The sequence below is a fragment of the Ochotona curzoniae genome, unplaced genomic scaffold (genome assembly GCF_017591425.1).
Source record: "Ochotona curzoniae isolate NIBS_2020 unplaced genomic scaffold, NIBS_Ocur_1.0 contig_430, whole genome shotgun sequence".
NCBI classification, from domain to species: Eukaryota; Metazoa; Chordata; class Mammalia; order Lagomorpha; family Ochotonidae; genus Ochotona; species Ochotona curzoniae.
Genome location: NW_024466219.1, coordinates 8,923,688 through 8,939,410, shown reverse-complemented (window position 1 = coordinate 8,939,410; position 15,723 = coordinate 8,923,688). Strand labels below are relative to the sequence as shown.

Genomic DNA, 15,723 nt, shown 5'->3' with positions numbered 1-15,723 from the left:
GTTGGAAAATCCAGTCATACAAAACTTAAATTCTCTTGCAGGAGTGGGTTGGTGTTGCTTGGAATCCTACTTTCATTAGCAGATGGACCCAAGTTTTGAATGTCAGTGTCCTACCAGGAAACTGGCTAGATGAAGTAATTTTGGTAAATATCAAAGTTCACAGAGTTTACAGGAAATAACAAGAGATTGTCCAATCAATGCCTTTTCATGAATACCTTGAATACATTCTTGATATTTGCTTGATCAAATGATAGCTGCTCAATTTCCATGTTGTGGTCGGCGTCCCTGCATTTGGAGTACACAAGGCTGGATCCCATTGATCTGGGAGAGACCCATGACCTTCTCCCTCACATGGAAGCCAGAGGTTTGAAAAAGGTCCCAGGAGCTGATACCAGTTCTCATTATATTTCAATAGCATCAATGTTCTACTAATGAATTCCTTTTAGAAAGATTCACTAAGTGTTAGATTCTGCCTTTACAGTTTTCACATTTTGTAGATAGTTTTAAAAATCTGTTAAAAATTAACTTTGGCCAAATATACTTTCTGGAATTTTGGAACAAATTGGATTTCAAAATCAAATCGCTCAAATGAGACTTTAATAATGGCAGTGTGAAGGGATTGCTATCTATCTTTTCTTCCTCCAAAATGAAGTGATAATAACTTGATATATTCCCTTTTAAAAAATTTTTTTTATTTATGTTTTTTACAATCGTTACATAATTAGGGTTAAAAGGTTTCATGTGCTACAGGAAGATGGGTAAGACAATTAGTTCTGTATTGTTTCCTTAACATATCTGATGTAAAAGGGAATTTTAAGGGAGAAGCCCCACCCAGTCTCTCACCAGCCCCAGGTCCCTAATGTGGCACATGCTCTGCGGGTCTTGCTAAGTGGTTTTGATAGTTCAACAGTTATGAATTACTGCCAATCTCACCACTCCAAGCATGATGAGGTCGTTGAAGAATCCACTGATTGACATAATCCATCATACAGTCTCCAATTGCCCAGTTTTTCACTGCCAATATATACTGAGGGGGTTGATTTGCTTGTTCTGTCCTCTGTCTTTTCATGGTTAGGGTTCTGAGTCTGGCATTTCAATTGGGGAGATCCCCAAAGAAACTGTCTGAGGTGCTCCCAAACCAGATTCTTGTATGTACTAGCAAATACAAGGCCGGCACTGTCCATTGTCCCGATCAGTTAGTGGTTGCAATTGCTGGGTTGGTTCTGTTTCCATCCCTGTCTTCCACTGGAACCAACGGGTGTTGCAGTCCAGGCTGGTTCTGCCCAGTACATACTCGGCCCTCACACAAACCAGTGTGGGCTGCAGCAGTCCTACTAGTTGGGCACGCAGTAAAGAGGCTGGCCAGTCAGAATTTCAATAGGGAATTTGGGAGTAGGAGACACCAAGAAAATGCCCCTTAAAATGCCCCTTGACACTGACCAACTGGTATCCAGAAGCTTATGGTCACGCAGCAGGCTGTGTCCAGATAGACAAACCAGGGAGCCCTGTGAGCGGCTAGTCCTTCACTAAAGCTGGGAGGGAAGTGTCAGTGTTCTTAGTTGAAAGGCATTTCTCCAGTCACTCGCAGGCAATGGTCAAACATAAGAATCTCATTGGCTCAACCTCTGAGATGTCAACCAGGCAGTGATGCGTTGACTAATAAGCTATGCTGACTGAGAAAGCTTCCAATGTAGAAGTCTCCATATACACAGGGGACAGTCAGGAAATAAGAAGTTGAAGCTTTCACAAGCATTGGAAAGTAAATTCAAGTAAGCAAGTTTGTGTAAAGCATAATTTTGAAAATCAGAGCAAGTCTTTAGTTGGCTGTGTATGTGCCCAAATTCAATATTGGACTATTAGGATTCAATTCCCAGCTCTGGTTCTCGACTCCACTTTCCACCTTTTCAGATCATGGGAGACAGCATGGATGACTCATTAATAGAATTTCTGCCAGTCATGTGGGTGACCTCGATTCAGTTCCCACATCTGACCTTCACCCTGGCATAGACTCAAAAACTGTGGGCATTTGAGAAATAGACCAGACAATGAAAATCCTCTCTCCCTGTTTCTCCCGCTGTTTCTTTTCAAAGAGCAAAGTAAAAAATATTACCGGAGAAAAGAACTGTTAGTAGACATCCATTTTGTGTTCAACCATGTGTGTTCTCACAAGTTTATTAAAAGCATTTTTCTGGTTCACAGTGTCCTACCTAGACCCATTATTCCAAACTCTCTCAGAAAGTCTCATTGGATATTGGCTAGCGGAGTAAAATGTCACTTCTTGGATACGTTCATTTCAGATAATCTTACATACTTGAATTGACATAAATTGCACATCAGCAAATTGGTGAAATTTCAACTCATACATTACTAACTTCCATTAATTAATTAAAGTGATTTAAATCAGCTTTGTAAGTTTAGTTATCCAAAATGCTAATATATGACAATTAATCATTAGATGTTAGCTTGTACAGTGATCTGTTAATTATGAATAAGCCTGAATTATTTTAATGTATGATTCCAGTATGATTTTTAAGATTTATGATTATTCCTCAATTTTTTGATTAAATGGGCATATCAAAAACCTTCCTAGCATTTGGTAGCTTCTATTAGAAGCTTCAGGATTCATAGAAGAATCCTGACATTGATATTTTTAACTAAACAGAATATGTCCGTTGATAATAACTGGGAAGTATTTTTTACTTTCCCATAGAATAAGAAGATCTAATTTGATACTCTGTATATAGAAAACATCAACATTTCATGTAATATTTGATGTGTTTTCTTTCACATTTGTTGAAATAATGTAAAATTCAAGGAAGTTCATGCTTTCAATTTTCACTTAGTCACATGGCTCTGAAGTTACAAGAGTTTTGTTCCATTCTTTTCCACTGCTAAAAATCTCTTTACCTTCCACTTGCTCACATTTTGAAAGCTCCTTCCTTCAGAAACGCATTCAGTGATGTTCAGCCAATATTCATTCAGACCATAACCAGCAGGCCTTAAAAAGTTCATGAAAAGGGCCCAGTTTGGTAGCCGAGTGGCTAAAGTCCTCACTTGCACATGCCAGGATCCCATATTGGTGTCGGTTCATGTCCTTACAGCACAGCTTCCCATCCAGTTCCTTGCTTGGGCATGGTTCCAGAGACCAGCTCAGGCTGACTCGAGAACTTGCAAAGGACGCATGGATCAAAGAGAAGATAGAGGAGAGACACCATGGGCCACCATGACATGATGCTCATAATGGACAACTCAGAAAAGTTGCCCTCCTTATTTATACATAAACTATCACAAGATTTTGCACAACATTCAATTCTTTCATTTTTATTTCATTATATAAGAATGACTACAAGAAAAATCCAAAAGAACATTATTGTTATTTTACTTCAGAGAGAATATTTTCAGTAAGCCATTGCTCGTTCAATACTTCAGTCACCCAGCTGAAGTCAGGAACTCCACAGTTGGCAGAACATGTGGTTACATAGTGAGAGGTGGTTTCCTTATATCCAAAATCAATTTTCACTAAACCTATTGTAGTATTACTAAAAATCTTAAGAATATAAGATTAAAAGGAAATCCTATGAATGAGAGAAACTTATAAAGGTAAATATCGTAGATTCATTACTAAATTATAATCAATCATATGCTAATTGCTATCACTTTAACCTAGTAGTGATTCAATCATTCTTTGTTTTTGTCTTGTTGGTGGTTGTTATTGTTGTTGTTGTTGTTAAAGGGCAGTGAAATGGAGCAGGGCAACTCGGCCTTTCTACAAACAGAGGGTCTTTACAAGAAATGTTTTTTCTTTATCAACTGATTTCTTTCCTTAAATATAAATGCCACTACAAAGTACAAGTTTTAAGCCATTTTTCTTTGGAGGTTCACATTTGCTTCCCTTTAGAAGATGCCCCATACACTTTCTGCTTTCCAAGGTGAGAAACCAAAATGTGTCATTGCAGGTGTTGTAACGGTTCAAGCCTGCACAATATAAACAAATTCTTTGTAATTCCATATTGCCATCTGTTCCAAGATATTGCAGGTCATTTCTTAAGGAGAACATTACTTATATTAGGACAAGGCCCGGGACATAAGTGGGCACATAAAAGGAAGTTTAGGGACATTGCGGGCTCAAATGTACTATTGTATGCTTTTAGCTGTGTGCCATTGCCTTAAGCTGCTAAAAACACTTCTACCATAACAAGATTGATCAGTTTGAGGTTTTATACCTGTTATGGGGAAACATTTCACATTTGCAGAAAAGCAACAACACCCTTGGGAGAATTCTATGAAATATCAGAGAGGTGACTGAGTGTCCATAAGATGGGGTGAGGCAGCAACGAGGTGACCAGAGACATTCTGCAGGACCTTGCCATGCAGCAAGAAACTCCTAGTAGGCTTGCTAATGGAGGAGTGGTGCTAATCACACCATTGCTCCAACTGTCCCAACTGCATTGCATCCGCAGCCTGGGAAGCAGCTGAGGATAACCCAAAGCATTGTGACCCTGCAACCAAATGGGAATCCTGGAAGAAGTTCCAGGCTCCCTGCCTTGCCAAACTCAGTACCTGCTGTTGTGGCTGCTTGGGGAGTGAACCAATGGACAGGAGATCTTCCTCTCAGTCTCTCCTCCTCTCTGTATATACAGTTTTCCAATAAAAATAATTAAATATTTAAAACTGTGTTTTAGAAGATGTTCGACTGAGGTAGTCTGAAGTAACCCAGAGTGTGGAAGGAAGGAGACAGGATTCAGCGGAGGACAGGGCAAGAAGAAAAGAATCACTGGGAAAGCTGTTTGAAACACCGTGCAGTCCATAGGACTGAGGCAGAGGGTTAACATCTGTGAGATAGATACGAAAACTGTCGAGATTGTGAACTGTAACTGCAGCCCAAGAGGGTGAAGGTGGCTCTAGATCACAGAACCGCATGAGTTGAAGAAAGAGGGGAGTGAGTAGGAGACATGTGCAAGTCCAAGCACACTGTACAGCCATCCTGGCAGTAGGACTGGGCACCAGTGTCTGGGGCAAACAAAGTGTGTGACATTGGAGACAAGGTAAGGTGTGGGGACCAGGAGCCTGTCGGCAAGGATTTAGGAAAGTATCTGCCGGGTGTACACCCAGGAATACAATTTGGAACACACTGTGGCAGACCAGGGAGGTAATAAACAGTGGGAGTAATTAACAGCAGCCTACCTTGAGAAACTCATTTATACTAAAGTTACAAAACTGGCCCTTCAACATTCCTACCTAGATCTGGGCAGAGAGGGCACTCAAGCCTGGAGAAAAGAAATAAACTGGACACCCACAAGGTGGGAGCAGTGGACAAGCAGAATGAGTGTTAAACTCCAACTCCCCAGGCTACACTTGCCTTCTGAAGAAAGCAGGTCCAAAGAAACCCTCATAACCACCCACTAGCAGGGTTACAGTGTGAGTATCATTACCCTAGGTCTCTCATGTCATTGAACAGCCAGAATTGTCCCAGAAAACCCCAACAACACATCAGAGACCAGTACCACAAGGTAACAAGACAATACAGGCATGGAGAGAGGCGGCAGGAAAGAAAAGTCAGACGAAGAGCCTATGCTTCCCAATCACAAATGATCAAAAGATCATGACAATCTCAGATGCAAGATGAAGACATTGACAAACTATCAGGCAAGGAATACAAAGAAATCATCATGAAACTCTACCAAGACAATGAAAAGTGATAGGAGGAACTTACAGAATTCAAAAATCACATCATCACAGAAACAAAACAAGCCCAAACTTAAGTGCTTGCCTTAAAAACCATGATCCAAAGCCTGACCAGCAGAATGAATGCTGCAGAACAGAATATCAGAAATAAAAATACAACAAAAATGACAACACACAATTCGTTAAGCATCTGGAAGAAAACCTGAGCAGAGTCAAGAAAACTGTATAAGAAATCAACAATGCCATCAAAAAGTCAAAAGTCTGATGTAGAGGTCTTCCAGAAGGATTGGAAATAGACAGGATTGTAGGAGGTACTCAATGAAATCATAAAAGAGAATTTCCAAAACGCGAGGCTCATAGGGGCAACCCAAACCCAGAAAGGACAGACAACCCAGTATGGATTCAACCTGAAATGGACTTCACCCAGGTGTGTCGTTTTCAAGCTCCCCTACAACAAACACAAGGAAAGAATTCAGAAACAAGCACAAAGAAAAGACAAGATTGCACTTAGAGGAAAACCAATCAGAATCACTGTAGAAGAGTAACTGAAGAAGAGACCCTTTATGCAAGAAGACAATGGAAGAACATTTTGAGATCCTAAAACAAAAATAACTGTCAACCAAGAATACTGTACCCAGTAAAGTTTTCATTTCTATGCAAGAATGAAATTAAATACTTCCATGATAAGGAAAATCTAGAAGAATGTGTCAGCACTAAGCCAGCTCTAGAAATATTCTTCAGCAATGTGCTAAAAATTTGAAACAAAGGAACAAATCATAATCAAAGATGGGATAAGGGAAGAACTCCTCACTAAAGTCCATACAAGGGCACCACTGCTATTTAACACAGTAGTCGAAGTACTGCAAAAGCTATACGACAAGAGAAAAATCAGATGAATTTAAATTGGAAGCGAGGAAGTCAAGTTATCTCTGTTAGCAGATGATATGTCCCTATACATAGGAGAACCAAACATAGTGTATGCAATTAACTCCAAGGCAGAAAAAATGCTAACCAGCATGGTAACCTTCAAAATAACACAGAACAAAGTGAAATACCTGGGAATAAACCTAACTAAAGATTGGAAGATCTCTATGAAGAAGACTATAGAACTCTGAAAGAAAAGAACAGAAAGGAAGAAAGGAAGGAAGAGGAAGACTTCAACAACTTGGAGAAATATACCATGTTTTTACACAAGCAGAATCAATATCATCAAAATATCCATATTGGATGTCTCTTTCTCCCTCCTCTTTTGAGAGGCACCCCACCTCCTGGCTTCTTTTCCGGAGGTGCTTCCCCTTCCTTCCCTTCCCTGCTCCCCTGGTCCTTTCGCAAATAAACTATTCTGTTTGCAACAGAGAAAAAAAATGAGCATATTACCAAAAACAATATAAATATACTTTCAAAGCTATCCCAATCAAACTACCAACAACATTCTTCATAGAGCTTGAAAAAAATGACACAAAGGTTCATCTAGAAACACAAAAAAACCGCCATCAGCTGGAACCATCCTGAAGAATAAGAACCTAGTGGGGGAATCACAATCCCAGACCTTCAGAAATATTAAATGGCAGTGGTTATTAAAATAGCCTGGTCCTGGCACAAAGACAGAGAGAAACATCAATGTAGCAGAATAGAGGCAGCAGAAGGGGATCCACACAGGTACCACCAAATAATCTTCAACAAGAAAACAAACGATATCCAAGGAAAAAGGAAGGTTTCTTCAATAAATACTGTAGGGACAACGGGTTGATAGCCTGCAGAAATAAGAAACTAGACCCACCCCTTCACCATACATAAAGATCACATTTAAATGGAGAAAAGATCTAAACCTACATCCAGAAACTATCAAAGTTTTGGAAGAAAAAGTAGAAAACACTGTGCAAGATACAGGTGTTAGCACTGACTTCCTAGAAAAATCATCAAAAGCAAAGGCAGTCAAGACCAAAATAAACAAACAAGGCTACACCGAACTAAGAAGCTTATATACAGCAATGGAAACAATCAGCAAAGTATAACAACAATCAAAAGAATTTGAGAAAATCTTTGCACAGTACAGAGGAGACAAGGTGCTAATCTCCAGAATACAGAAAGAACTCCAGAAAAACAAAAATAACAAAATAAACAAACCAGTCAAGAAACAGGCATGGGAAATGGGCAGACATTTTACAAAGGAACAAATCTAAATGGCTAACAGGAATAGAAAAAATGCTCAAGCTCCCTGGTAATAAGGGAAATCCAAATAAAAACATCACTGAGATGCCACCTAACTCTAGTAAGAATGGCTCATACAGAGAAAACCACCACCCACACCTGCTGGTGAGGATGTGGGGAAAAGGAAACCCTACTCCACTGCTGGTGGGATTGCAGGCTGGTGTAGCTCTAAGGAAATCAGTATGGGGAATACTCAGACAACTGGAAATTCACCTACCATATGACCCAGCAATACACTTCTACACTTTTAGACATATATCCAAAAGATCTGTTGCACAAGAAAGTAACATGCACCACTATGTTCATACCAGTACAATCAATAATCAAACAAACATGGCAGCAACCAAAATGCCCATCAAACAGAAGACTGGGTAAGGAAACAATGGCTCATGTGCTCCATGGAATACTACTCAGATGTGTAAAAAAACAAAAATGAAATACATTTCTTCATGTCCAAATGGGCCCAACTGGAAACTATTATGCTAAGGGAAATGTACCAATCCCAAAATGTCAGATAACATATGTTTGCCTTGATGTAAGATAATACAATGTCAAATCTAACAAAAAACTCATATCTTTAAATTGTATCTTATTACATTTCCTAGCTGTCTCTACTACACACAATAAGATCTTGGGATGTAACCAAACCTATTAACCAATAACTCATGACCGACTGATTGCATGTGATCCCCTGATATTGCTAATAGCCCTCTAATCACGGGTGTTACTACTACCCATGGGTAACTATGATTTAGTCTATACTGTACACCCATTTGAACCACACAGGTCATACGTTAAGCATTAATTTCTGCAGGAAGATATTGGACTCTCTTATGCTTCACCCTAGTATCACATTGATACCCCTGCTATGAGTTTGACAACACCACGGAGATAAAGAGTCACTATTTCATTTAATTTAAATTCTTTTTTCTATCTTTTCTCTCTCTCAACCCAAGGGGGGGGCTGTTCCTAATGGGAGGTAGAAGTAAAAATGAATATATCCATAGGCAGAAACAGAAAGCATATCCCCATACTTAAAATACAAGAATGGTCTCAGAGTGAAACAACAGATAAGCCCCTACACGGATGGGAGACACCTCAATGGCAGCATGATGGACTTCTGAGGGTAGCTGGAAGACACCTATTGAAAGACTGGAGCGGAGGAGCAAAATGCAGATGGGTAACGGGGAGGCAGAGCACCAATTCCTATTAAACTGTATCATAAAATAAAGATAATCTTGTAAATAAATAAAAAATAAAATTCATCAAAAATACAGATCATTTGGGTTTTTCCTACAAACTACAAACTTCTTGCATACTTCAGATACAACTCCTGTGTATTAATGTCCCTTCCTGATGTTCTGAATATGCAGTCATCTTTTAGTGGTTCCTTTATCTCATACACTGTCTAATAGGTAATACGTGCTTTGCAGAAATAAATAACAGTTGATATATAGATTATCTATCATAATACACATTCTCAAACAAGTAGTAATACGTGGATCAAAACTGCACACACATTAACATATTTGAAGACCCTCTATATAGTAGTACACCTTAATTTAATAGAAATCTTTGAAAGCATCGAGCAGCTCCACGATGCACGCACACATGCATGCATCAGCCTAAAGGTTCATCCCATAGCAAAAGTGCTGTGAGGATTGTGCTCTCCTTTCTTTGCCAGCTTCTGCACTACAGCTCGCAGTGAATGAACTCCTCGGTGAACATCATGCTACTCAATGCACAGAAATGTTCCTAAGTGTTTTTGCACTAACTGGGTTGCTTTTTCCTGTGACACTTCAACACTGGTACGACCCAAGCTTGAGAATATTAATCTGAAATCTGCTTGTAGAAGGAGTTCATTGAAGAAGATTATTTCTCATCCAATTAGGAAAGAATTTGTTCCAGATTCACTTTTCACTTTCCCATTTCCATGTTCACTTTCACTTGTGTCTTTTTCAATAAGTGTCTGTGATTCATTAATAGATCATTCGTATGAGACATTTTGACTGTCTGTAAGCACCCGAGTTTGTAAATGTCCCTTGCAACACTTCTTCAAATATCTCATAGGCCTGATATTCATTACTGAATGAATATCAACATATGTATTCAAAAAATGATATCATTATTGTCATTTCTTGAGCAACAAATGTGACATGCAATAGCATAAATTGCTTTAAAAAAGTTATTTTTATTCCTTTTCATCACTTCAGGGATGCATCCATCATTCTGTAGCATGTTGCTGTAATTTTTCTTTTTCTTGCTGTTGTGGGTTATTTTCTGGCTCCATATTTAAGGAGATATAAAAAAGAAGGGGAGCAGAGATTAACATGTTCAGATGTGGAGACATAGTGCAGTATGCATCTCACATCCACACCAAAGATGGACTCCCAGGGAAACTGCTCAATATATCCTGACAGTAGGATGCTGGACGTTTTGTCAATGTCCAGGCCTACAATGTCAGGAAACACTTCAATAAGAGAAGGATGTGCATCACTGTGCATGGAAGACCACCCATTGTAACAGTACAGGGGAAATCAGAAGGGTGAGAGAGGAATCATGGAGGGGGATGGGAAACCCAGAGCCTATTGAACTCTATCATAATAATAATGATGATGATAATAATAAAAGCAACAAATATTAAGAAGAAGCAATGTCACAGTGTAGCTTTAATGCTATAAATTTAATCTGGAGTCAGAATGCTTAAGATCTACATCAAAGAACTGTAAAACCTAAAACACTCTTATACCTTATGTTACTCCATCATGGGGAGGGAATGCAGAGAAATCCTCCATCTCCCTAATAAGTGAGTGGAAGACGTGAAACATAGCCTATCAGGATCAAATCTGATAACCCATAGACAACAGACTCGAGTCGGCACAGACAAGAGTAAAGTTACACAGACCTCAGGGGGGGATCGGGAGCGACCCTGTAAGCCTCTTAATGCATATGGAGCAGGGGGGAGACCCCAGAGTGGAGTGGGAGGTCAGGAGGAGGCTTGTATCCCAACCCTGAAGACTCACAGATCCTCACCAAGGACCATCAATATGGACACCAAGGGCTACATCCCAGCCGCTAAGGAGACCACGGGGAATAAGAGTGCCTTCGGAGGCCGAGAACTCTGAGGTCACCCACCCCCATCTGGAGCCTCCACAGGGGATGGAAGAAGTCCAAACTCTGCAGCGCAGAAACCAGCGCCATCGGAACGACGGCCAGGAGCCCTGAGCTATCTGCAGAAACAGAAAAATAATAAACTTTCTCTGGGAATAAGGAGGCTAGCTTTCTCTGGTCCTGGCCTGGCTCTGGCCCTGGGTCCCCACCCTCCCTCGCGGTGACCATTAGGATCGCTCCAGTAACCCCTCAAAACAGACAAACAAATATACATACAAACAAAAAATCTAGAATGGACAGACAACAACATGGAAAGCTTAGAATCAGACAGGAAACGCCCAGCGTGGACCCAAACAGGTCTCACTAGGTAGGACACAATGATTAGTAACGCCTCACTGGGGTATTGGGGATTTCTCTGCACACCCAATCAAAATTTAAAAAAAAAATGTATTGTACCTAAATTGATAACTGTATGGGAACAGGGTGAATACAAGCCAAAATTGAAATGTCTATGAAGAAGTCACAGGATGTAGTTAAGAAACCGCATCTTCCTATTAACATACTGTTAATCAATGTCATGTCAATTGATGCCATGAGGTTGTAAATGTCTGTTGAGGTCATGTCGGAGCCTTTAATTGTTTGGGATGATGCTTAGCTGGATTTACCTTCAGACCAGAGATGGTCTCACCAAGAAATCGTTGAACACACTAGGATAATAAGTCACTGGATTCTATGCTTCGTAAATATTTCCAATGAAAGAACCACAACTGAATTTGAACTGTGGTAATGCAACAAGGTGGAGAAATCCACCATGGGGAGAGGGATCAGGGAGGGATGGGGGGAATCCCAGTGCCCATAATACTGTGTCACATAATGCAATATAATTAATAAGATTTAAAACAAAAATAAATAAAAACTTAAAAAATTTAATCTGTAAACGAAAACATAAACTGAAATTGACTTTCATTCCAGTGGTAATTAAGAATATATTCTACTTGATTGCATGCATATTGGATTATAGAGCTCAAGTGGAAATAAGATATTTATTTGTTAGACAATCAGCTACTTGTGTGTGAGGCTAACAGAAGAACTATTGAATGAAAAGAAAAAATTCCAAGAGAAAATGATTAAGTAAGAAACCATTAAAGGGCCAGCGGGCTGCCTGAATTGGCTAGTACTTCCTGTTCAAGCACTAGGACACTGTATGGGCATTGGTTCATGTCCTGGCTGCAACACTTCCCATCCAGCTCCCTGAATGTGGCCTGGGAAAGAAGTAGAGGCTGGCCTAGAGCCTTGGGACTCTACCAGAACTGAGACCAAATAAGGACTCTTAGGACTCCTGTCTTTAGATCAGATCAGCCCCCGACTGTTGAGGCACCTTGGGGAGTGAACCAGCAGATGGATGTTCTTTCTCTTTGGCTCTCTGGCTCTACGTAAATTGGTCTTTTCAATTAAAACAAACAAATCTTTCAAACGAAAATAATCAAATATGTGTGTCAGAGAAAAGAGAAATACACCATCTGTGAAAATGGAAGGGAAATAACAGCAGCATGAAGAATTTAATGCTGATAATCAATGGACTTGAAAATGGTTTAATATAAAATGAATGTCAGAAGAGGAACAAAGCATGCAATATCCAATCACCTATGGAAACAAATTTCGTGACCCAAACAGGAAGGAAAGAAACTTTGAAGCAGAAAATCATTTTGAAACATTTAATTTGAAAAGTTTTGTTTATTGATGAGGCAGACAGACATGGAGCTCTCATCCACAGTACAGTGCCCAGACATTCACAAAGGCAACAGCTCAGGGAGTGGACGTAGAAATCAACCCAGGTTTTCCTACGTAAGTGACAGGAATCCAACCAGCTGAACCATCTTCTGCTGCCCCTCCGTGAGGGCATTAGCAGGAAGATGGAATCAGGAACGGATCCCAGGGACTCTAACATGGAACGCAGGTATCCATCCCATGAGGCCTTCTCCACTAGGCGACATTCCTGCTCCTGGTTCAGCTCGGTGTAAAAAGCTGTGCTTTCAGAAAGTGTGATGCTCAGCACCGGGAGGCCCACACCCCGTATCATAGCATCCCCAACTCTGTGTTTTCAACTCAGCTTCTAACTAATGTACATCAGAGGCAGCACCTGACAGACCAAGCATTTGGGCTCCTGACACACATGTGGGAGACAGGATTGCATTACTGCCTCCTAGTTTCCACCTGGCTCAGCCCTGGCTTTAGCAAATCCTCAGGGAATGAACAAGAGATTAGACACTCTTTCTCTCCCTGTGTGTCGCCATTTGCCTATGTCACTCTGCCTCTCTTATACTTACGTAGACAAAACTTGGGGGAAAAAAGGAACTGCAGCACTAGGTTATAAGATATAAATCTGTAAGATCAATGTAAATTCCTAATCAAGAGTAAGGTAGGATAAACAAAGACTTTCAAAACTGAGAATTGGATTAAAAGAAATTCTGAGTAAAGTAGAATAAATCCGATATGTTAATATCTTCTTGGAATTTTTTCACAACGAGGGTATTCGAATTGGCCATCCATGCACTTTACTCGAAAGGATTCTGGACGGGTGGTTTCACGATATCCATATAAACACTGAAATTCAACGAAGTCTCCTGGTTCAGCATAAAGCTTTCTGTTTCTAAACCACCTCACCATTATGTTATATTTTCTCATGGTTTCCTCTGAGATAACACATGCACCTGAAAGTAGAAAAAATAAACAGAAAAATTATACAGCACAGAAATATTCTCAAAGTCTTTGCAGAGTACAAGCTGAATGTAAAAGAATGTCTTAGGAAGCCTTTGTTATAATTATTTACAAATAGAGTCTGCCAAATGCTATAGCAAATAAATAAATCTCTAAAAATTGCAAGGAATGTTAAAACATGCTGTTTAATAAGAGATATAATATTCACATCAAAGATTCATATCAATGATATATATTAAGAGCTCTACATTTTAAAACTTATTAGAGCTGGCTTTGCTTGATAACGATGTTGCGCAAAGAGTACAAATTAAGATGAACACAATGTCATTAGCTAGCATACAACATGGTGCTGTTAGTTGGTAATAATGCATTGATTCCTTGGAATTTGATGGGAGAGGACATGTTTAGACCTAGCACTAATCCTGCTGCCCCCTACACACTGCTCATGGAATGTCCATGAGGTCACAATGGTAACGGTGGGTGGTGAGGAATGTGTGAATCGGATTGTTGTGAAGCACTGCACTACATTACATCAAATCATCAGTGTGTACACTGCAAATACATGACACTTTTATTTATCTGCTTTATATTCTAAAACAAATATAAAAATTAGAAAGTCTTCCACTGCAGCAAAATGAGGAAAATCTGTCGGGGGTGGAGTTTGGGGGTAAATTTCAGTTTATACAAACTTGTACTACATAATTAAAAAATTCAAAGTATAAATAAATAAATATATATGTGTATATATATAAAAATTGGAAAGTTTTCTCAGCTTCATCTCTTCACATATAAATACTTGGTGTCAAGGACTCAGCATAATTGTTTTCATTAATCTGTAGACATTCTATTACAACCAGCATGATTTTATGTTCATTTCACCAATATTCCCAGAACTCATGAGAATGTTAAAGCACTCACCTAAGCATCTAGGTGGTTTCCCCCAGTTCCCATTTCTGCACATTATTTTCTTTTCCCCCTCAAGCTTATACATGTCCTGGCATTGATACTCCACCGATGAACCTGAAGGATACTCTTGTGATGCAAATGAAGTAGTGTCTCCATTTTCAATTGGGGGAGGAGGCCCACACTTTCCTGTAGATTCTATAAAAGATATGAATGATTGAGTCATCAAGTCAAACTACTGGTTACTTTAAAATAAAGCAAAGAAAATGCAGCATGACATCTGATGTCAAGAATCTTGGAATTTTGTGATGAAGAAAATGTTTTACAAAAGAATTTCATCACATACACTAAGTTACATTTGTCAGCTGATTTTATGGTTTATTGTATTTACTTGATAGGCAGGGTAACAGGAAAGGAAGGAAGGATGGATGGAGGAAAACAGAGAAGGAGGGAGAGACTAGGAGAGATACCAAGGGTGCGGGAGAAAGAACGAGAGTGACGGGTAGAGTGTCTGGTAAACAATTCCATCTGGCTAGGGACTGTAGGACTCAGGGACAACACAGCAGTGTGCCCTTTGTGTTGAACCCTGGGTACTGGGATGTCGTGGCAGAATGCCTGGGTTCATCTCCTGGCTTCGCTCCCAATTCTTGATTCCTGCTAATATTCAGCCTGGAATCAGCAGCTTGAGGGCTCAAACAGGTTCATCCCTGACACCCATTCAGGAGATCTGGATGGAGTGTCAGACACCTGGTGTGGAAGTGTTAGTGGTTCTAAATGGAAATTAAGTTTGCATATTTCAATTTACATGTACTACATAAATGTTAACATGGTAGTTACCTATAAGTGTAATATCTAGAACAATAAATAAATGGGGTTGTTGGGGAGGCATGCAGATATAGGGTCAGATAGGTTTAAACTGAGGGACAATCACTAGCCATAGTAAAGCACAGATGGCAAACTCTAGGATAAAACAGAAGTCTGACCAATGGCAGAGAGGTACCTGCAGATCACTGGACACAGGAAACAGCCTCAACAGCAGAGCAGTGTTTCAGAGATTACATAATCTCAGTGAGCAGCAATCTGAACTCTAGGGGC

General features: G+C 39.8%; 1 protein-coding gene across 1 annotated transcript in view; it reads right to left on the bottom strand.

Moving 5' to 3' along the window:
• Positions 1 to 12,756: 12,756 nt before the first annotated feature.
• Positions 12,757 to 15,723, bottom strand: part of LOC121160087 (complement factor H-like) — a 36,099-nt gene continuing 33,132 nt past the window's right edge. Inside the window, exons 16-17 of the mRNA XM_040985775.1 lie at positions 14,644 to 14,826; positions 12,757 to 13,718 (exon numbers count right to left, since the gene is read on the bottom strand). Of these exons, the coding sequence (XP_040841709.1) occupies positions 13,504 to 13,718; positions 14,644 to 14,826 (398 nt within the window). The 3' untranslated portion in view covers positions 12,757 to 13,503. The remainder of the gene's footprint in view (positions 13,719 to 14,643; positions 14,827 to 15,723) is intronic.